Source organism: Manis pentadactyla, chromosome 16 (genome assembly GCF_030020395.1).
Source record: "Manis pentadactyla isolate mManPen7 chromosome 16, mManPen7.hap1, whole genome shotgun sequence".
NCBI classification, from domain to species: Eukaryota; Metazoa; Chordata; class Mammalia; order Pholidota; family Manidae; genus Manis; species Manis pentadactyla.
The window spans coordinates 21,654,925-21,679,266 of NC_080034.1; the positions used below are offsets into that span (position 1 = coordinate 21,654,925).

Below are 24,342 nucleotides of genomic sequence, written 5' to 3' on the forward strand. Positions count from 1 at the left end.
TAATTCCTTTACAAAGAGGTCAGACCAGTCACCATCAACAACCATTCTAATACTATGTCAGAGAAACTTCAGCTCTGACTTTTGAGTCACACTGGGCTAGAGAAACACTGTATCTTTCATAAGCCTAGATAACCTTAAAATATAATTAGTATGTTGTTTCTTACAGATTTTTTGTACAGTGCTATTCCTAGGATAGCAAAAATTATCAAAAATACATGGTTTGGAGATAAAGTGTCCTGTTTTATATTTTGTCAAGAACAGCTGTACCAAAGAAGTAATTTAAATATCCTTTATACTTACACTGGATCAAATGGGTACATCCTTCATTTTATGGGGGTGTGGGAAAGAAATTCTGGAGAGAATGCTTTTATAATGACTAGTGTTTCATGAACTCTTTTTACTTAAATTAGGAGATTTGAATTATTGATTTATAAAGGTCATAGTGGTAAATCTCCAACCAAATGTCTCAGAAATCAGAATGCAGTGTTTGTTTCATAGTAAGATGTTCATATACAGACTTTTAAAACATATGAAAGGTATAAATTAGGGATAGGAACTGCATTTATTTTGCATTGCACTAGTTAACCTGAAAATCTGAAATCAGGAAGGTAACTGGCTAAATTTAAATAAGCAAATAATTGACACACATTTAAGTAGCTGTATGTGCCTAATCACTTAATCACTTTAATCCTAATCACTTCATAGTGCTTAATAATAACAAAAGGCAACTAACTCTTTATCATTGAAGAAAGAGGTGATATAGTTAGTAACAAAATCTTCCTACTGTTACCAGGTTAAGCATACACAAAGAAGCCCAAGAAATGTTTACTGAATTCCTTGCATCAGTCTCTAGGGTTGATAATCCAACTAATACAAAATTCCAAGAAGTTATGGAATTTGACAGTGACCTTTCATACTCTGTCACCTTATTCCTGAGCTTGCTCATGGGCAATGGTGGGGGTAGAGGGGTGATGGGGGTGCAGTTCTGATTCCTAGACCTTCCAGGATATACATATGCTCTGCAACACATACATTCAGCAGAGATTGTACCCTCTCAAACTCTCACACTCAAAACTTCTCTGACCCTTTCTGATCCAAACCAATTTTGCTTCTCCCTTCTGTTCTTCTCAAGACCCCCCCCTCCAACATGGGTACTCAGGCATACTCTGCTCCATCCAGTGTCACAGCTGAATAAGGGAGTAGGGAGCTTTGGATCCTGACCCCAGAGATGACTTGGAGGTCAGCCTTCTTTGTGGACTAGGTTCTGGGAAGAATATATGAAAATAAATGAATAAATGAAAAGAACTCTATCACTGGGACCCCAATTTTCAGTGAATGTGTCCAGTGAAAATGTGCATTATACTACTGTAGTTTCCTATACTTTATTATTTCAAAAAAACATTTGAATCACATTATAAACAGCCCATTTTTGTTATTTTAGACTTGGAAGGCACCTGCTATCAGGAATAAAAGTAATGAAAGAAAAGCTCATGTTCCTACATGTGTATTAATTAATGAATGAGTCAGGAAAAAAATGCTTTGGGACAACAGAACCTTTCTGTGGACAAATCAGTTATGTGATTCAAGAACAGAAGAAAATTCACAGAAACGTAATCAGCCATCATTTCAATGTTGTAGTCTCCTGTGAAAAAGTTGGATTTCTCACAGTATTGAGCTATCATGTATTAGCATCAAGTGAGAGGATAATTCTCACAATAAATTTTTATAGTGTATGCTATTATTATTGCCATGATAAGTTGGTTTAAAATGTATTCAAACTATAAAATAATCTTATAACAAGACATCTGGAAAGAACAGATACAAATTATTTGAGGAATAGGAGTTTTGAAAAGGACATTACGTATCAGTCAAGTAGTACATATTAAGAGGTTTGAGGTAAGGTATTAAGCTCTGTGGTAATTTAAATACAAGATATAGTCCCTGGCTTTGAGAAATAATCCTTAAAGACACTGATGCCTAGTAAGTTTATAGAATTTATCAAAGTACACATGGTTAGTAGCAGGGATGATTGTCAATCATATGGACTAAAAGAGTAACCATTTTATTTAGGGAGAATTACAAGAACGTAGCAACCTATAGAGATGACTTTAAAAAACATTTGTCTCCTGAATAAGAAGCAGGAAGAACAAAGCTAGAGATCTATAAAGCTTGGTGGGATGTGAACGATTAATCAGTTGCATCAAAATGGCTGGGGGAAAAGGGTATAAAAAGGAGAGTGTGCTATAAAATTTAGAAAAGGGGAGCCAGAGTGATTTAAGGATTTTTCCATGAGGGTAGTCCACCTATCTCACTTGAAAAGAATGTATCCGTAGTAGATATTGGTCTCAAAGCACAATTTCCATGGCTGTTAAGATCATGCAATTAAATCTCTTCATAGTGGTGCCGTGCTTTTGAAGATGATTCTTGATTTAACATGAGCATTTTCATATTACATGACCATAGGGAGAAAACACACTATGTAAAAGTGACCATTCTTTTATATTTGATAATTAAATCCCTATTTAGATTAATAATTTGGTGTTCAATGTAGTGAATTCAAGTTCTTGAAGAGACTTAGAGCAATTTGAATTTTTTTTTTTATCTTGGGTCAGTTTTTAAGGAATTTGTGTATTTTATCAAAGTTGTTGAATTTGTTGGAATAAAGTTTGTCGGTTTCTTCACCTTTGTCTCTAGGAACTGTAGTTGTAATCCTTTCATCCTTGATATTAACGATTTCTGCTTTTTATCTTTTTATCTTGATCAGTCTAGTGAGTTCAATTTGTTGACATTTTCTAAGAATCAAATTTTAGCTTTGTTCACATTCTCTGGGTTTTTTGGTTTTTTTCTATTTCACTGATTTCTACTGTTCCCATTTTTTTTTTTTTCTTACTTCAGGTTTGCTTTGCTCTTTTTCTAAATATGTAAGTTAGTGCCATAGACATGGCTTGCAGATAGTTCTTGTTCTGTAATAGAGCATTTGCCATTCTCACTTTCCTTCAAAACACTGTTTTTGCTGCATCCCATAAATTTTGCTGTGCTAAAATTTCATTATTCAGTTTGAAATATTTTATAATATCCTTTGTAATACTGACACTCTTGTTGTCGCTATATTGTTGAGGCACAAGTAAATCAGGTGCCCTACTCCTGGAAGTTGGGTAATGAAATTTATTGCCATGACAGGCGGTTTGGGCCCAGATTCCTAATCTTAACTGTGTGAAAGGAAGGATATAGGAGAGGCTGGATCATACTCAAATGCAGTGCATTGTACATTAGTAAAATTTGAGTTTTGTTGTGTGCCAGTCCTTAGACTCACTTGATGAACTTGTATTTAAAGGCAAATTAAAATATCATAAAAACATTACAAGACAATACTATGAATATAAATTTTAAATCAAAGAAACTCTTTGTTTGTTGGAAGATAAAATGTATCTCTGTGGATTCATCACAAGAACTCCTCTAGGTTCATAGACAGGAGGATTAGGAATAGTGGGAATAATGGATAATGCTGTTTCTTTAAATGTTTTCATTAGCCCTGGTCATCCTCAATGTAAGCTCTATATAATGACAACATTCCCCAAATTACCATATTCTTCTTTTTCTCTTCTTGTATTTCTTTATTTTTCATGTTTGTGAAAAAGAGAGCATGAGAAAATCATATAATCTGACATTCAAAGACTTTCACAATCTGGTGCAACATACCTCTTAAATTTTAATATACCTCCATAAATTCTTTGTTACAACCCCCTCAATCTACCTCTCTTCCCATCAACTTGAATATTATTACCTCCTTCTCTCTTATTCCTTTTCCATTACAGAGGCCTTAGTGATTATTCCTTTTTCTTAATTATTTTACTTATTCAACTCTTTTCACACTTAGCTATTGAAGCATTAACTTTCAATAAATACATCATGTAACAAATATTCAAATTACATTAAAGAGCTGTTACTTAGTGTATATACCCTTTCATGTTTTACCCAAGACTTCTTTCGCATTTTCATTATCTAGCACGCTTAAATGTCCAATAAAGGTTTCATGAGGTCACAGATGATAATGAGAGTGATAGATTACAAATCATCTTTGCGATATTATAGTTCATGTCACTTGTTTATCTTCCTTGGTTTTATAGGTACATTTAGAGAAGAACAGAAATGCACATATCGATCCATGATACAAGGCTACATCTGCAAACAGACTGACCAAGTGATCTTAATTCTTGATGATGCTGATGCCACCTGGGCGATGCGAAAGTCATATCCAGTTGTGTCTGTGACTAGAGGTTTTGTTGATACCTTTAGCAGTGTCAATACCAATACTCCCTGCATGGCTTCAGGGGCTGTGTCTACTTTCTATTCCATTTTACCCACTAGGGAAATCACCAAGGTCTGCTTTGTGGATCAGACTCCTCAAGTTTTGCGTTTTTTTCTCCTGGGAAACAAAAGTCCCTCCAAGCTTCTCTTGGCTATATTCTACCATGAACTCCACAGCCCCCATGTCTTCTTAGGGGAGAGTTTCATTCCACCCACTGTGGTTCAATCAACTTCCTCATTGCTGGATGAGTCTGCGGGTTTCAACTATTTCAGCATCATGGATAACCTTTTGTATGTTGTTCTACAAGGAGAGGAGTCCATTGAAATACATTCAGGTGTTTCCATTCATTTGGCCTTCACTGTCATGTTGTCAGTCCTAGAAAAAGACTGGGAATTCATGATGCTTGAAAGACTAACTGATTTTTTGCAAGTTAGACAAGATCAGATTAGATTTATTCATGAGATGCCTGGCAATGAAGCAACCTTAAAGGCCATTGCTGACAGTAGAGCGAAGAGAAAGCTCAATTGCCCAACTGTGACATGTGCCCGTCATTACAGAGTTGGTCAACGTAGACCTCTTATGACAGAAATGAGCTCATATGGGGTCCCACCACCAACCACTATGGAAACTATCTCAAAAGTGATGGTCATTGAAGTTGGTGATCTGCCAACACTGAGGAGGACTGGACTGATTCCATCCTTATCAAGCAACAAATTACAGAATTTAGCTCACCTAGTTATCACTGCGCAACAGACTGGAATGCTAGAGAATGTTCTGAATGTGACTATTGGGGCCTTACTGGTGACTCAATCAAAGGGAGACACTGGCTATGGGTAAGTACTAATTATAATGACATCCAAATGAGACCTGATTTCTTGGGTGAATATTGCAAATATCAATCTACTTACACTGAGTCATATAACCTATCTGCTTCTCAGGATAAGAATAAAAACTTGAAAAGCTGTTTAAAGACTTATATTCTCAATTTTAAAATTCTTTATTAAGTCTATATTCTTCATGATTATTCTATTTCCTGGGTGACTGAAGATGTCATTTTTGGTAACTTAAAGTGAAAAGCATGGATGAAGAGATTTTTCTGGAGCAACTTGTTTTCAATTCATTTGTTCATTCATTTATTCATGTAATGAATTTAAGCAGTAGGCTAGATGCTGGGGTTGCTAAGGTGAACAGATAGGCTCTTTGCCTTTGGGGACAAAAACACTACCTATCACAGTCCCATAGAGCTATGAGCTAAAGCTTGAGTACTGAAGGAGATGATAAAATCTGCCTGTAGGGAATGGGGAAGGGACTTAAATTCAGGAAAATTTTGTAGTGACGACCACTAGTTTACTAGGCTAAAGCAGTGACCCTGCTTGGGTTTTGTCTAACCTGGGATTATGACCCTGAAAGGATGCCTTTGTCAAGTTGTGTGAGGCAGGAGCCCCACTTCTGCCAACTCGGTTCATGACCCAGACCTGCAGTATCCTTTGTGCTATGTTATTCTTGACCATACAAGCTTGTATTTGGAAGTCTTTTATCGGATTCCTGTTCAATACACATTTCAGAGATAAACTTATCTGAATATTTCCCTGACTTTAGCAAATGAAGTATATGAAGCACACGGTAAGGAAGGAAAGTGTAAATTGCTCTCAGTTTTATGGATTGTGCTAGCCAAGTGATGAACTGACCAGCCCAAGTTCATCTAAGGTATCTGTCATGAGGTCAATACTTTTAGAATCTCAAGGTCCAAGTTTTAGCAGGTTCAACAGAACCAAAAATGATATCCCAGAATGAAAGGCAAGATAAATTTGCCATAGTCCTTAGAAAACATATATAAAATTAATCATCTCACAAATGCATACTGTTTGGTTATAAAGGGCTCAAGGACAAACTCAGATATTTCCTGTAAACTCATCACCACAAATGGAAAAATAAACTAAAAACCATGCACAGTTTAAGTTGATACTGGGTCCCTGAAATACGTAAAATTATTTAGATTCTGAGCTGTATTGCTCAATGAAATTTTAAAACATTCTTATTTTTTAGATTATTCTATTATTACTACTTTTTCATCTTATGGTAGTGCTAATAAATAAGCAATTAATATTTAATGGTTACTAGTTACTTAGTGGAATTAGTGGGATTCACTATAAAATAGAAGCAAAAACAAAAAGAGACACCGTCACATTTTGAGGCATATTCAATTAATACACTGATTGCCTTTTTATACACAGAGCAACAAACCCAAATGAAACCTTAGCTAGTGTTTTTGTATCATATTTTCCCTGTCTTTACAATGAATATAGTTGATCCTCTTCCCTAAAGTATGTAACATGTATGAAAGGTATAAAAAGAAACCTCAAGTAATTTTTTCCTAGATTCTGGTTGATTTGAAGAGGTTTGAGAATTGTTAGCTTAGAATTAAAATGTATTCATAGTTTCATGATCACTAAGAATCTATTAAATCTTGGTTCTTTTTGCCACCTTCCACACCTTCACCATGTTATTGATGTTCTTATGATATTATGCATGATAATATAAGAATCATGAATCTGAAAAAATGATGCTGTTGTATCTTAGCTTATGTTTAAATATATTTTCTTTCCTTTATAACAATTTCATTTAGCTCCTACTAAGTTCTATAAGAATATTATATATATAGGTGACCAGAGAGAAAAGGGGTTAGTCCATTGTTAAATATTATTTAGATTTTACAACACTGTGCTTTCCTAATAGGTCATTATTCCAAAATGACTGCCTTTTGTACTGTGTATTAAAAAAACACTCACTGGACATTTAGCCATTACTAGAAGGAGAGAAAAGTCAAAGAGTAAAAGCAATGGAGGTACAGCAGAAGAAACGCAGCTGAGTAAGTGGATGCGCACACACAAGTATGTGTGAGGGACATCATTCTATCTTATGAGACAGCTTCAGAAAAAAGATCTCCTTTATCATCCACTGTCCATCATAGCCATCATGTTTTCACTTTGACTCAGATATTTCCGACTTAATAAGAAACTGCCACACATGCATATTACAGCATCAACTTCCTGTTGAGATGTATTGTATCCCCCATTGCAATCTGTTCCTCTAGTATTTCAAGCGAGGTTTTCTAGACATAAAGGGCAAAAAGCAAATCTTCTGAAGATAAAGAAAAGCTGCTTCTTATGTATATCTGAATAAATCTCTGTGGAATGAGAAATGCCATGTCCTAAGGGATTGAATGAGAATTAGCAAGGTTTTCCCATGGTCCTAAGAATTACACAATATGGTAAACAACCCCGAAGCCCTGTGCAAGCCCCAGGGCCAACCCTGTTTCTTTCAGCTTTGATCAGTGTCAGCTTGGACTTCCTCTGAACTCTTTGGAGAGCCATTGACAAGGTAATGAATCGACCTTGAGATGGTGGAAATAAGTCTAGGGATGCCAATCGTTCAGTGAAAAGCACCAAGGATGTTCTTGAGAGGTTCATGTTTGTTAATTTAATAGGGCTGCATGCATTTCAACAAATTGAGACCATATTAGACATTTACTTTTCAAAGCAAGTACTACCAACTTTCAAAAAAGCCACAAACTTCTGCTTTGTGGGGAGAAATGGAGTGTTGCCTACTTTTAATTAAATAATGCACAATGAATTGGCCTCTCCTGATTTTTATCCTCTTCTACAGGCATTTGGATTCATACTTCCCTCTGCTTGGCTAAGTCAGTTCCATGAGCCCGTTTTCCACCTTCTGAAATCTCACTGACTTCTGTTGTCTGTTGTTCTCTCCTCCCCACCTCCTCTGTCCTTGTTGATTTACACCATTTTTATTCTTTTAAGTCATTTCAGTGGAGTAGGGGAAACAGAGATAATGTATGTTCAATATGCCTTTCTAAACTGAGGGTTCCCCATAGGGTCCTTTTTTCTATATTCTTTTGTCTGGAATCATGGTAGGACACATTTTATATTGCTTTGCATTCTTTCAGTAGAAACTTGATTTTTGCTCTCCTAAATTTCTTTACCTCCTTTCTCTTCTCCTTCCCTTTCATCTCCTTCATTAACAAAAAAATGCTAAATAATGTTCTTTGTTCCATAGTAAAATTAAATATATCTGTATCTCTTATGAAAATTTAGCTATTGAAATGCCAAAGCTATTTGTGGCTGGAAGAATTACTTAAATGGCCTCCCAAAGGTGTTCTTACCTAATTCCAAGAACCTATGAATATGATCAGATAGTATTTCAATGAATATACAGTGTTATGGGGCACAGTTGACTTTAAGGTGGAATATCGAGGATTATCAAGATGGGCCCAATTAAACAGATGAGCCCTTAAAAGAGGAGAGCTTTCTCTTGCTGTGGAAGAAGAGAAAGGCAGAGTTTCAAAGTGTGAGAAGCACTTGGTGTAACTCCTTTTAGGATGGAAAGGACAACGTGAGAAGAAAGCGTGTGGACTCAATGAGCAGACAGTGAACTTTGGCTGGCAGTCAGTAAGGAAATAGGGACCTCACTTCTACAGCCACCAGGAAACGAATTCAACCAACAATCTGAATGAGTTTGGAAGTGGATTCTTTCTGAGAGCCTCCACATAAGCAGTGAACCCAGCCAAGCTTGTCTAACTATTGACCCACAACCTGCAGATAATACATTTGTGTTAATTTAAGCCACTAAGTTTGTGTTAACTTGCTAGGCAGCAATGGAAAACTAATATTCTAGCTAACATAAAGCTCTTTGTTTATGACATTGCCATAAACCTTGGGCCCTGAAATGGTTACAGTGATGGTGAGCAAGACATTGTGGGAGCATATGACTGTGGGGTTTGTACTCCTCACATTAGTAGTTTTTGAGTTCCTCCCTCTGGGAAAGTAGCACACCTTATCAAGCTGACTTGAAATAGAGAAGAGAGCTAGGAGAGACACTTGGTGAGACAAGTCTGTTGGCACTCACTCTTGCTTAGCATCTTCTGTTGTGCAACCTTTCCGTGTGCCCTGGGCACCTGCCTTCCAGGAACTAGCTGTTAGGAGTATGCAAGGATGGAATCTTTCCATCGACATGGAAGGATTTTCTTCCCCAGACTGGCAGAAGGTTTATCCTGGAAGAGATACCTATCTTGCCAGCTTGTCCTTGCATCCCTCATGGCAAAACCACAACTTTGCCATTGAAGAATGTTTTGCACCATTTCTTCTTTTCATTACAATACAAACTCACTACTTTGCTGAGTTAGGTGAATGGCACAATTGTCACAATGTGATTTCATATATGTGGCTTTATGGGGAGATGAGATGCTCTGCATAAGCAAGCTTTCCATTTAATTAAAATTGTTCTTTAATCACTACATTTTTAAAAAGTCTTCATCTCATCAACTTAAAAAAAATCATACTATTTAGCATTATTAAATGAGAAATAACATAGACCGCTTACATTTTTACTGATGACTCATGATCACCATTAAAACTATTATTAATTCCACAGTCCTGTTTATTCAGTGATCCCTTAGGGACCAATGTTCTTACACTAAATGGTCCCAGACCACTAAATCTGGGATTCTACTTCTGCAGTTCATATTTTCTGCCATTTTCCTTATAAACAGATGTTAATTGCAATCCAGGGCTGCTATTGACATATCTGAATCCAGCACTTCCCCACTTGTATGCCCATGTAGCTCTAATTCAAAAATCAAACCACATAACCTTAAAATCAAATAATTTAAGATTTATGTGTACATATGGTGAAAGTGTAGGCAAACATAATGACTCACGAAAGCTTACATTTCAATGGTTTTTATTTCCCAAACATTAATTGAACAGCCATTATGTCCAAAAAAATACTTGTGTCATGTGAAATCTAGACACTTTAAAGTTAATGGATAGGCAAAATATACATTTATGCAACTATTTAATAAGAATATGCTATATTAAATCTCATTATTCTATATTACAAAGAAATCATTAATTCAGTATGAACCTAACAATCTAGATTTTCATAAAATTAACTTTGAGTATTATTTATCTTTATTATATTCATTAGGTGTTCATGGTCAAGTCTTCAGCTTATTATTATATTCCCAAGAGTCTTTAAGTACAGGGTCATGCACAATAAATGATCATTAAATATTTGTTGCAAATAGTGAAATATAACCTGTTTGGCTTCTCTGCTATTCTAATAGTCCTGTGTAACCAATATCCTATATTAAATCTCTGCCATCAGAAAAATCTTGTATGATTTCTGCTCTCCTGGTCAGATTATCTCTGCTACTGCACCCCAATGCAAACAGGAAATTTTGAATATTTTGTGTATGATCTTTAAAAATGTATTTAGGGTTTTCATTATCCTAGATAAGATACACATGCTAGGTTTATTAAAAAAATATTATTTTAAATGGTTTATCAACCTAAAATACTTTTGCTTTGACTCCTGAATTGACCTATAGGAAGAGGTGCCATGTTTATTCTGTGTCTTTATATACTCCTGGCACACTTTAACCTGCATTTACAATTACTCAAATCTCAATTCGAATAATTCCAAAGAACCACAAGAGTTTAATAACAAGCATTATGGCATAGGAGTAAGCACACCAATTGCATAGTGTACCGGAACTTGAAGTTGGCCAGACCTAGGTAGGTGGTGGCTTTCCAGAGGCGCTGAATGACCTAGGAGCGGAAGAAATGTGCGGTGCATTCTGATTGGTCGTAATGATACTATAGTAACATGTACTGGGTGCTTACAATGTGCTAGGTTTGGAATTCCTATGCTATAGTGCCAGAAGCAAACTGTCAGATCATAAAAGATTTCTTTTCTCTCCCCTCCCTAGGAATTGACCACAGCTAAGGGCATCTGGCTGTTTAATAGCGAGCATAAGGACTATGAAATATAAGTAAAATGGTACGTGGCAACTCTGAAAGATAGCCAGGAACATCATTGTTGCCTTACAAACTATATGGAGGAACATTCCTAAGGGACAGAGGTCATGATGTTTTATTTATCTTTGCATACATATCTTACAGTGCCTAGAACAATGTTTGTACATAGTAGAAGGGTTAGCAATATATTTGTTAAACTGAATTGACTAGAGAACTTGCTTTCTTCTTCCAGGGTACAGAATCTCACAAACTCCCTTGGAATTTAAGTGCCCTCATGACATGTATAGATTCTGCCCCTATGTAGCCTATTGAACACAAGAATGATTGAAAATGCTCAGGATACCCTGAAACATTTAATCAAAACATGGGGCTCTTGTACAGGACCTTGGCTTAGTAACTGTGAGGAGGGGAATGATGAAGAGGGGAGTAAGGAAATGTCTCTAACCCCTCATCCTCAGCCCTCACGGTAGGTTTTGCCCAGAGCCAGCAGTCACCAATAGTATTTATTTGTTTATTTGCTTGCTGGGTTTGCCATGCAAATAGAAATAACACCCTTTTCTATGGGGTAAGTATTTCAGATCTAGCAGATTGAAAAGCAAGAGTTGGAATGAAGAGTGGTGATCTCTGACCTGGGAAATGTCTATATTCTCTCGATCTTTCCCTTTTAGCTTGCCCTTAAGCACTGACGGGGAAAAGAAATTCTTTCACATATCTGACTGGGTATTGGAAGCTGTTAAATAGTGGTTAAAACTGGGAGGCTTGGAGGGAACTTTCCTTCCCCATTTTTTAAAGTTTGGCTGTAGGTCCTTCTGCCTGCAGGCTACAGTCACATTAGCAGTTGGAAATTGGATAACGACAGCACAATGACAAATCCAGGTTGCTTGCAATAAGTTGCTAATCCCTTTGCTTTAATATCGGAGCAGCATATAATGATGTTTGGACATCACTCCAGTTTACTGACGACCCCAGTGGGGCCAGCAATAGAACCTTACAACTGTCTAACGAGGCATCAGGTGACTCCCGTCGTCACAGCAACGGACACTGGAATCTAATCTTCCCTCCATCCCTTCTAGCACCCAATAACGCCTAGATTATATAAGTGGCCCATCATTGCTTGGTAACTTGAATCAATTAACGTTAATTCGCACAATGCTATGATGTATTGTGATCACTTTCATTTCAAGGAAGGGGGAGAAATTGCTATAAGTCACCTAAAATGAGGTTGTCTGTGGTGCCGAAGTATTAATTGGGTGTCCATATTAAATGCAAAAGGAGCCCCATCGTGAAAGGAAAGTGGATGAGTGACTCTCTTGGCTGCTATTGACCTATCAGAAGAAGACAGTGCCCTTTTCCTTTGCTTTTATCTATTACAGTTTTCCCTATTGCGTGTCAAGTTGATGTATTATAAAAAATTCATTTGGTGACCTTTCACCCCCTTAGCAGATTAAACAATTTCACTTCGATGGCATCATTAACAGGACCCTGCATTTAATGATGATTTCTCTAAAAGGCCACGGAGATTCGATTTTAAGCTAACAGATTTATTGCACTATTATAACATATCGTAAAAAACTGTACCACCTACGGTCAGGTTTTAGGATAGAAACTGCTTAAGAGTTTATGTGGAGCTTAAAGTGGTATTACCTTGGGATATGCTGCAGCAGCAAGTCTCTGACCTCCAGTGAGATGCTGTTTACATTTAATAAGAGATGTTTGCTCACAATAAACTTTAAAGTGTGTCAGGGACAAGCCTTTCAGCGAGTGTTGAGGCAGTTGGTACTCATCCCTTCGTCTAGACATCCGTGTACTTATGTCAAGATCTTTGATGGAATCTTTCTGTTTCTTTAACCCATGCTGCTATCCTGCATCCGGTCCCGCAACAGAAAGTGGTTAAGAAATAGGTTAGAGGAGAAATAGGATCTGGTAACAATGTTAGAATTTTCCAATAACCTGTGACCTATGGAAGATAGAATTAATAGCATGGATTTTAAAAATCTGATTTAAATTGTTCTCTTAAAAAAAAAAATAAAGGAACCTTACCCATTCAGGCTAAGCATACTAGTAAATGGTGATTAGGCTAGTGTGTATTGAATTTCCATGTGGGATTCTAGCAGGCAGGTCAGAGCGCTGGCTTGGAGAGGGCCAACGGGGGTTCTTAGGACCACGTATTCCCAAGCTGCTCCCATTTCCCAGGATTCTCAAGGGAAATTGCTTCCTACAGAAACTTCATAGTTCATGATCCACTCTATTTACTAGTATTCTAAATCATATTTGCTAACACTCTAATATTTCCACTATTTCCTCTCTTGAGGATGAATTGCCACTTTCACCTGATAGACACCTCCATGCTAAATAAGTATTTTATCCTGTCTCCTCACATAAGAAAAAACAAATAAAAGGTTGAATGAAGTAGTTGACTCACAAGCGTTTAGTTGAGAGCAGGGTGTTTTTCTCTTTTAAATCAAAACCTTGTTAGAGCTGACCTAGGCTGTTTTGAGGACAAGTCATCAAGGTCTGTGCCATATATGAGAGTAATATATGTGATAATAAGATAGCTATACATCTCCAATTAATTGCTAAAAATCTACTGTGTGCCTGTGATGTGTAATGTACCATAGACCTCATGGGACAACAGCTATATAATCAATAATGCTCTTTTACTAAAGCTGTCTTGGTCATTAAACTACCAAAGTTGTGGCAAGAAGCTGTTTTGAGGTATCACTTGTCACATAACCATTTTGTTTCATTTTATATTTGTTGCATTTTATGCTGTCACATCAGCAATTCATGTGCTCAAAAGGGGTGAAAAACCATATAGCTCCTTGGTTAACTGCTCTAGACCTTGGCCCACACGCTGACGGTAAGACTTTTGTCATGTTACTTAAGCCTGTTTGGATTTCAGTTTCTTCATGTATAAATAAGAGCACCTACCTCATAGTGTCATTTTAAAGATGCAGTGGGTTTATACGGAGGAACTTATAATAGGTTTCAGGAACACAGTAGGTGCTCAGCATATATTAATTATAACTATGATTCTCCCTAAGGGCTTCATTCAGTTAAAATAAATGAATCAATTAATTCCACAGTTATTGGGTCGATTTAGCACAAACACACCATGGAGAATCTAAGTATGAAAGGGTCATGGTGAGGATGAAGTGAGCTATTCCATGTAAAACAGTGGTCTGCTGGAGCTTGCTCTCAGGCATCTCTCAGTTCTTTCCAATGGCATCACCTTGGTACCAAGGAATGAAAGGATGCTGGTAGTATTTGTACTATGGAAACTGGAAAACATTACAAACCAGGGCCTTCAGGAGGAGAGCTGGTTTACTAGCATCCCACCGTGCATATCCCCACTTTCTATGTATTTTCATCTGATGCTTTCCCTCACTGAAGCCTTTTTGAGGCCATTAATAACCATGATAAAACTCTAAGTTCATAATTTGTGCTTCTCCCCTTTGCTTCCCCATCACACCTAGTCCATCCTTTACTGTGTCTAAGCAAATGTATAAAATAAATGTATAATTATTCTTTGGTTGTAAGGTCATAGTCCCTATGCAGTGTATTATTTTCTAGGAACAAAGGCAAATGCAATATTTTCACTGATGATAATGTATTATGGTAAATAGCTGCAGTGATATTTGTAATCTCATGGATATATTCTGTCTTTTTTTTACATATGCCAGAAATACAAGCAGTCTTGAAACTACGAACTTGATATATACGCGGCCCTATGTTCTTTCAGTCCTAGTCCAGCCTTCAGATGGAGAAGTGGGAAAAGAACTTACAGTACAACCACAACTCATTTTTCTGAATAAGCAGGTAGCAAACTTTAGAGCTGGGTTGCCTGTCGCCGTCAGCACGTGTTAGAGTTCACCACCATGATACACATCGACAGAGCGCCTCTGTGTCACCTCTGCGCACTGAGAACTCCTACCTACTTTTGTCATTTTCCTCCCACCTCTGCTTTCTCTGTGCCCAGAATTTCATCAAGGATAAAAACATAATTCTGATGGTTTTCCTACTTTCCTTGAAATAGGCCTCTCGCATCTTCACAGAAATCTAGCCATCTTGAAGAAGTATGTCTATATATGAAGATGTAATTTCATGGTTAATGAAGGAATTGATGCTATTACGTCTGCATTATAGTTTTATACTATTTCAAATGATTTCAAAGGAGTTCTCTTGATTAAGTAAATCATCAACAAGAGCTTCTGGGCTTAATTCTAATTTCAGTGTCCATGCCCTCTGATTCTATTTTATCTTTTCCATATTTACTGAAGTCATAGTAGGGGTGGGGTGGGGGAGGCACTGTGAAATATGATAGTTCAATCAGCTTTCCACATTTCATTTTAAAAATGCATTCCCCTGATATGTTTGCAGAGGGAAGAGAAGGCCATGGCACTGAGGTCCACGCTTGCAAAGCTGTCGCCATTGATGTAGCCTGGCCCTCATGCAGCTCTCTTCCACTTTCCCCTTTTAACCTTTCCTTCCTTATTAGCCTTTGGCACACCATGCTACGCTCCTCTTCTATAAACTTAGCTTTCCTTTCTCCTCTGCACTGCCCTGCCCCAAATTTTCCTGCAATAACCGCCCTTCTCTTAGTAAGTTGATTTTAATAAATTTGTAACATGGTAATGAAAGTACTTATTTATCCTGTTCCTTCCTCTGCTTATTTCTGTTGAATACGTGCTTTATAAAGAATTCTGTCTGCCTCACCTTCTGTGTTAGATTACTTCACAAAATTGTCCTCTGAATCCAACTTTTCCTTTTTATTCTCCCTATTGCCAGAATCGGCGAGTAGAGTCCTTGGGCACCCCTTCAGAGCCTTGGGTCATTTCTGTTTCCCTAGAAGGGACATCAGATTCTGTGCTGAAAGGTAAGTATCTGTGACATTCAGAGACCTGTTACTACTGCATCTACAGAAAAATGTTTGCAACTATTAGGAATTCATAGCAAGGTCAGTAATACTTAGTATTCTTGGTAATTTGGAAGAAATCTCCTTCATCCTCAGTGTACTACTCCAGTACCTGCAGAAGGAAGATCAGGCTGACAATAGATATTTAAGAAACCACCTCCTCCTCTCTCTTCCCTTGCATGATGAAGGAGCATTTTTGTCATACCTGCATCCTCAACATGGAGTAAGGAAAAGTGCATGTCCCCCAAGATAAATGATTCTCTAGTACAGTATCATGGACTAGCCCACAGAGCAGGTCACTGGTACAAATGTGGTTTCCACGGGGACACAGAAACACTTGCTTTCAGTGTTCTGAAGAATAAATGTGGCAGTAAATGCAAAGCACCTGGCCCAGAGCAACCCTGCAGAGTTCATTTTCCCCTCTCCAGCTTTGTCCTCTCTTACCTTTCTGTTCAGTCCCAGTACCACTGCTAGCTTCATTTACATTTCCTGGAGCTTGTGCATATGAAAATTAAAAAAACCTACCATTATATTCTTTGCCTCTATAGTGTTTGTGTCTGTGTCTGGCTTATTTCACTTAGCCTAATGTCCTCAAGATGCACCATGTTGTCACATATTTCAGAATTTCCTTTTTGAAAAAGAAAAAATGGAATGATATCAATTATATGTTTATACTACATTTTCTCTCTGTTGATTGTTTGCTTTGCTTTGCAGAAACTTTTAGTTTGAGGTAATCCACTCATCTAATTTTGCTTATGATGGCCTTACTACTCAAAGCAATCTATAGATTCAATGCATTTGCTATCAAAATCCCAAAAGCATTTCTTACAAAAATAGGAAAAAATTCTAAAATTCATATGGAACCACAAAAGATCTCAAATAGCCAAAACAATCTTGAGAAAGGACAAAACTGCAGGCATCACACTTTGTGATTTCAAAATATATTATAAAACTATAGTAATTAAAACAGTAATGGTACTACCATAAAGACAGACATAGAAATAGAATAGAGGGCCCAGAAATAAATCTATACATATATGGCCAACTGATATTCAAGAAGGGAGCCAGGAATACACAATGGAGAAAAGACAAGTCTCTTCAATAAATGGTACTGGGGAAACTGGATATACACATGCAAAAGAATGAAGTTGGACCTTTATTTTATACTATTCATAAAACTCAACTCAAAATAAATTAACGTCTTAAACATAAGACTTAAAATTGTAAAACTCTTAGAAGAAAACACGGGAATATATTGGTGTTGGTCTTGGCAATGATTTCATAGATAGGACATCAAAACTGAAGGCAACAAAAGCAAGATTAGAGGATGTGTTTATAACCCTTTAAAAAATCATCTTATCCAATTTCCTATGTACTTCATGAAATGTTTAGGACATTTCTATTAATGTTGGGTTGTCTGTAGTGGTTTTTTCAAACTTGTAAATAACTCACCTACCAATTCAAACATCAGCCTACCTGCAGAGTTGTTGGTTTCCAAGTATAGGCCATGACTTTACGGTTATTTCTTGTTCTACTCTGGCTGTGGCTCATTCACATGGCTCCCCTAAATTATATATTATGCTAAAATGTATAGGAATAAGTCCTTCATGGAAGTGCTAAATCTTGTATCTCCTGTTAATTACATTTATTTTTGGCCTGAACTATTTCCATTGACTGGCATATAATACCTGACTCTCCTGAGGATACTGTTCTTCCATTCTTTGTTGCTCATCTCTATAGGCTAACGTTAGAACTGGTGGATACGTCATTTACAAGTTTGAGAAACCACTATAGACAACCCAAAATTAATAGAAATGTCCTAAATGGTTCATGAAGTACACAGGAAATTGGATAAGAAAGATATAAGTTGCTATGATAGTTTCCCAAATAATGAAATTCTCACCCAATGTAGTTAATGAATTAATACTGGGATTTTAAAAATCATTTTATTTGGCTTATACATTTTGTTTTTCTCCAAAGTTACACCTCATCAACTCCAGAAAACAGAACTGGTCGTTTCTGAAAATTTTATTAAAGAGTAAATAGACATTTCTTGATTAAACATCCCATAGCTTTAAAACCCTTACTCTTTAAAGCTTGTTTCATTCTGTTGTCTTCTTATTAGGGCTATAAATTTGCCTGCCATCTCTTTTTAAGTTACCTTTCAACTATTGGCCTATAAATTCTCTACCCTATCTACTTATGTACTAAGAAACTGAATCTTTTCAGGCTGGGCACAAAAATAATTTTCTCTCAAATTTCCAAAGCCTTGTAACTCTCCTCAGCACCTGTCCACTTTCTCTTTGTACAATCCAAGTTTAAAGGCCCAGGGAATGCTGCTTATTTTGTGAGACTCACTTTATTGATTTTCCATAATTCCACTCAGGCAATCTATATTTTTCTCACTTTGGTGAAAGTAACATCTGTATTGCTGACTCATATTTTGCTCTTCATCATTTCTTTACCCACATAATTAAGTCTAACACTCCTTGGGTTTAAAATCCCAGGACACAGGACAGCCCCAAAGTTTCCCTATACAAACTTTCCGAAACAAGCCAAGAAGGAAAGAAAGTAAGAAAGGAAGTTAAGAAAAGAAGTAAGATAATTAAGTAAAACTACCCAAGGTTGGCCAATGTGGAAATTAAACATTTGAAACTACATTATTAAGTAGTTTTAAGCTGCCTGTTTTGACCGTGTCATTCTGTCTATTCTTTAGTCCCACTTAGCTGTTGCTGGCAGTTTGGTGCGGAATGCATAAAATATAACAATAACTCCCTTATCTTCTGATCTTAATACAGCAGCATGAAAAATATCAATTTTCCATTTTTTCATGTTCTTGTAATACGTATATCAGTTACTCATACCTGACTACTGAAACCTACCTACCCCATCCTCTATCCCATGTTACCCATATTCCATACCTTATCCATGCTCCAAACCTTACACATCCTCGGTACCTGACCCTCACTCCCTACCTGTCTGTCCTTGGGCTGCTGGAACAGCACACCATAGACTGGGTAGCTTATAAACAAAGCAAGTTATTTCTCTCACAGTTTAGGAGAGTGCGAAGTCCAAGGTTATGGTGTCAGAGATTCGGTGCCTGCTTGGCTCCCAATCCTGGTTCACAGGTGGCTGTCTTCTCACTACCTCCTCACGTGGCAGAAGGGGCAACAGCGCATTCTGGAGTCTGTTTTATAAGGACTCTAATCACATCATGGGGCTCTGCCTTCAGGACCTAATTAGCCCCCAAAGGTCCCATCTCCTAACACCACCACATTGGAGATTAGGTTCCAATGTTTGAATTTTGGAGGGATACAAACATTCAGTCCACAGCAGTGCCTCCTCCATACTTTATACCTTACCCACATCCAGTACCTATTCATGCTCCCTACCTCACCCAGACCCTATACCCTACCTGTGCTCTATACCTTTATTCCGATTCCATCACTTACCTATGCCCAGGACTTTATTCATACTCCCTGCTTTACCCACATCCTTTTTTAAAAATATTATGGCAAAATACACATATCAGAAAACTTACTATCTTAACCATCTTTACATGTATAGTTCAGTTACACACATCCCTTACCCTGCTCATGGTTTATACCTATAACTTCACTCATTCCATACCTCATTGTACTTCACACATCAACTGTATTCACCACCTTACTCACACCACATGCCTTAAGTCCACACATCACTCCTATACCATATTTTACTCAGACTCTATACTTTACTATGCCTACTCCTGACACCACCATCCCTCAAAGAACCTTCATTATTTTTCTTTCAGTTATCTAAGGATATCATCACCGACTAACTTAGAATCAAATTGTTGCCATGCAAAATGAATGAGATGAAATTGTATGCTATTTTTTCTACTTTATTACCATCAAGTCATGCCCAAGCCTGCTGCCTCACCTGGATCAGTATTGTCTCCACTGCCCTCCTTGGGAGATTCCACAAGAGAAATGAGTAATAGCCTGAGGTTGTCTTCTATGCACATATATTTGTGCATAGAAAACAAAAAATCTTGTATATAGTTTTCTGTTTTTAGAGTTTCAACATTACCAAAACACCCTATTGCATATGATTGAAAGAATCTCTTGAAACCAGCATGAAATAATTCTCTTTAACTTCCCAAAGAATGGAGCCAAAACCAACTGGGATGGATCACCTAACTTAGTCTAAGTATTTCCTGGAGAAAAAACAAAATAGCAAGAATAAAACCATCCTGTATGTCTAGTCAAAATCTTTTATTCTGCAACTTAACTTCATGTTCTTTTGTCTCAGTAAAAAGAGGAGATTAAATCTATTAACAAAAGGAGGACTTATATTCTCAAAGACATTTATTTAAGGATCCCTCAGATCCTTTGATGTTTAAGTACAGATGCTAGTTGTAAAAAAATATGTTCTCAATATTAAAAAAATAAGTTTTAACATTAATAATGCAACAGTTTGCTAGTGTGTATTACTGAGGGTAAGAGGGATAGTTGTGCAGGAGGCTTTGGGCTAAAAACGTATTTTAGAATCCGTATGCCCTGCAGAAACATATTCAGGTAGCATTCCCTTGTGAGGCACGTAATCAGTTTCAGTCTTGCTTCAAGCCCCACATCACATCTCATCCCAGGTTCCCTCAGCCAGGACTCTGCTTATACCAGCTTGATCAGGGAGCCTGTCAATGACATTTGTATATTTCACAATTACCATTCCAGAGATATGATGAAGCTGGGAGTAACGTCCTGTACTTGGCAGAACTGCCTCAGCTTTTGGGCACATATGCCTCAAATCTGAGAATATCATAGATATATATGGGAATCTTTGTAGAACTCTGAGGCAAGCTGGTATTTAACACAAAAGCAAACCCATTTGGAGCTAAAGCACTTTCCATTAGGCAGTTCGGCGGCTGTTCTACGCGGCAGACTCACTGTGCTCGATGGACACATTTCGATTAAATGCTGCTTTGTATTCCTCCAAAGATGGGAACAATAAGGACGTTTGTCAAAGGAAAAACTGCAGCAAATGATTTCATGTTGAACATCTGTACTCTGTAGTTCATTGTTTCCAAGAGTTTATTGACCATAATTTTGATGCATATAGGTTTTAAAGAGTATAAACTGCATTTATCTTGGGAGCCTATCATTTATTTGAGTCTTGGCTTATTTATTTCCATTTTTTTCTGGGCATTTTATTTATTTGGGGACTCTGAAGAGATGCAGGAAAACATGTTTCTGAAAAAGGAAGTTTTGGTTAGCTCTGCAGAATTGGTGAGGGAAGACAATGTTTTCACAAAAAGGATTAAGCAATTGAATTGAAAAATGTAACACTAAGCATATTATATCTTTTTGATACCTTTCAGCCTTAAAGATCTCAAACCAATTTATAAAGTTTAAGAGTACTCTTCTAACTTATTGTCCATTACACCGATCACAGTGACATTTCCAGAGTGAACTGTAGCAGCTGTTAATTAGCAAAGACATTTGAGGGTAGTGGAGTCAGAAGACTAATTAATGGTATTATGAATGTGGTCCTGAGTTAGGCTTCGTTCACCTTATAACTGGGTGGCCTGTTGTTAGAAGATGTGTTTTATTTTTTTGCATTTTTTTTAGGGAAACAATAGCCCAGGGAATCCAAGTTGTTAAGTCAGGGTACCCATGTCAGTCATGACTTTGTACTGCTGCGGTCCTGCACTATTGGCCTAACTGTGCTACCGCATAAACTACAGCCCCTTTGAAGAGAAGAGAAGCAGAGACTAGGAACTGACCACCTAGAGGACAATAGACTTTCTTTCTTTTGAGGCATTTAATAATAAAATAATCATTGGAGAGTACTGGTTAAGAATGAAAACTTTAAAATCAGGTGGATTGGGGCTATAACCCCAGAACCAAATAATTTAACCTTTCATGAGCCTATTTCCTAGATGACAGCATATTTTGTAAGGTTTTCATGTAGTTTATTTATAGTGATGTTCATAACGGATGGTGTCTGACATAATGGGCTTTCAATATATGTTAGCTGTTGGATTATTTGGTTCCAATCTATTTTGGATTATTTGATTTCAAGATTTGTCTAAGGAAAGCCTGATGGATTTAGTACTCTTTAACTAAAAAAAGAAAAAAAAAAGAAATTGTTTCCTTTACTGTCCATATGCCTCTCTACTGAGAAGAGTTGATGTAATTGCCCTTAAGTAACTACATGTATTTTGTGTTTTGTAGGGTGTACTCAGGCAGAAACACAAGATGGTTATGTGAGCTTCTCCAACTTGGCAGTTTTGATCTCTGGGTCAAATTGGCACTTTATTTTTACTGTTACTTCCCCTCCAGGTAATTTCAGCAAGTGTGTTTTTATTATCTGTTTGTTTGAAAAAAAAAATATCCCCTTCTTCTTCATAGTGGAAACAGGTCCTATCATGAATTGGAAGACATCGTCGTTGAAAAAAGAAATTCACTTCTCTTTTTTTTTTTTTTTGAGAGGGCATCTCTCATATTTATTGATCAGATGGTTGTTAACAACAATAAAATTATGTATAGGGGACTCAATGCTCAATGCAAAATCATTAATCCACCCCAAGCCTAATTCTCATCAGTCTCCAATCTTCTGAAGCATAATGAACAAGTTCTTACATGGTGAACAAATTCTTACATAGTGAATAAGTTCTTACATGGTGAACAGTACAAGGGCAGTCATCACAGAAACTTTTGGTTTTGATCACGCATCATGAACTATAAACAATCAAGCCAGATATGAATATTCGTTTGATTTTTATACTTGATTTATATGTGAATCCAACATTTCTCCCTTATTATTATTATTATTTTTTTAAATAAAATGCTGAAGTGGTAGGTAGATACAAGATAAAGGTAGAAAACATAGTTTAGTGTTGTAAGAGAGCAAATGTAGATGATCAGGTGTGTGCCTGTAGACTAAGTGTTAATCCAAGCTAGACAAGTGCAATAAAATATCCACGGATGCAGAAGATTTCTCTCAAAACAGGGGGGGGGGGTGAGGTTCTAAGCCTCACCTCTGTTGATCCCCAATTTCTCACCTGATGGCCCACCTGTGACTGTGCCTGTCTTAGGTTGTTCCTTCCTTAAGGAATCTTACGCGTCTCTGGCTAACCAGTCATCTTTCGGGGCCATACAGGGAAATGTAAAGTTGGTAAGTGAGAGAGAGGCAATATTGTTTGAAAAGGTTAGCTTTTACTTCTTTGCAAATTTATGCCCTGTGGCTTTTATGCCCAGTATTTGTCTTGAGGTATCTTTATCACTTGGAAGAATTAAGATACTTGGTAAATTTGATTTGAGGCACGAATTCTATTTAAGGGTTGTAATTAGGAAGGAAGAAGGAAAGCTATAGGAGTAGCAGACAGAAGAAAACGTGGGAAGATTGATTATTTCTTTGACATATCTTCTTGTAGAGTAACTTCAGCATGTATAGGTTTTAAACTACTAATTAAATTGTGGACACACATTAATATAATAGGAATACAGTTACATAACCAAAGCATACCTGTAATTACCAGCCATCTCCAGTGAAAGCAAGAAAACCAGTTAGGCACCCTAGGCATTTGTGAAAACTTATCTATGATATGATGGATATTGTCCAACTGAACTTGAACAGTCTGAGAGAAATCAGACAAATTAAAACATCCCATTCTTGGAGACTGTTCACATCCCATATGTTCTTTTAACAGTAGATAGTCTGTAGTCGTAAGATTTTGGAGCGCAACAACTTGCACTTCTCCTAATTCTTGGTTGAGTTCCAACAGTATAGATCCAGTCAAATTTTTGTTTTACTGTATGCACAGGCCAGCTTAGATATCTCCTTCTTCACTCCAATGGCAAGTCCAGGAACCGGTGGCATGAATGCAGCTACAAGTGCAGCGTCGCCTGGATCTTTGTTGAGGTTTTTTGATGATCATCTTCTGGTATGACTCTTCCAGAGAGTGCTGATGTTGGAAGTTCTTCTTCATATCATATCTTAGTTCATTTTCTGGGTAGCCAAATTAGGCTTTGATCCTCTGTATAAACACAAACAGACCCTTTCCCCACACTTTGATATGCCCTTTATATCATTGTGTAGAACTCATTGGAGGTCACCACACAGGAACTGCTTTTTTTTTTTTTTAAGAGAAAGGAATATTATCAGAAAAGTGTACCTCCATAGCCAATCATCTGACACCCTTTAAGTGATCAAAGTTAAGGACATTTAAAGCATGCATTAATCGTTGATTTACAGTTAGTTTTAACCTATCATGGAGTAATCCCCATTTTTTCTTTTTC

General features: G+C 37.1%; 1 protein-coding gene across 1 annotated transcript in view; it reads left to right on the forward strand.

The window, feature by feature from the left end:
* The window catches only part of PKHD1 (PKHD1 ciliary IPT domain containing fibrocystin/polyductin), a 453,696-nt gene that overhangs the window by 390,623 nt on the left and 38,731 nt on the right, over positions 1 to 24,342 (forward strand). Inside the window, exons 60-63 of the mRNA XM_036916397.2 lie at positions 4,128 to 5,142; positions 14,829 to 14,964; positions 15,934 to 16,021; positions 22,276 to 22,383. Coding sequence (XP_036772292.2) covers positions 4,128 to 5,142; positions 14,829 to 14,964; positions 15,934 to 16,021; positions 22,276 to 22,383 — 1,347 coding nt within the window. The remainder of the gene's footprint in view (positions 1 to 4,127; positions 5,143 to 14,828; positions 14,965 to 15,933; positions 16,022 to 22,275; positions 22,384 to 24,342) is intronic.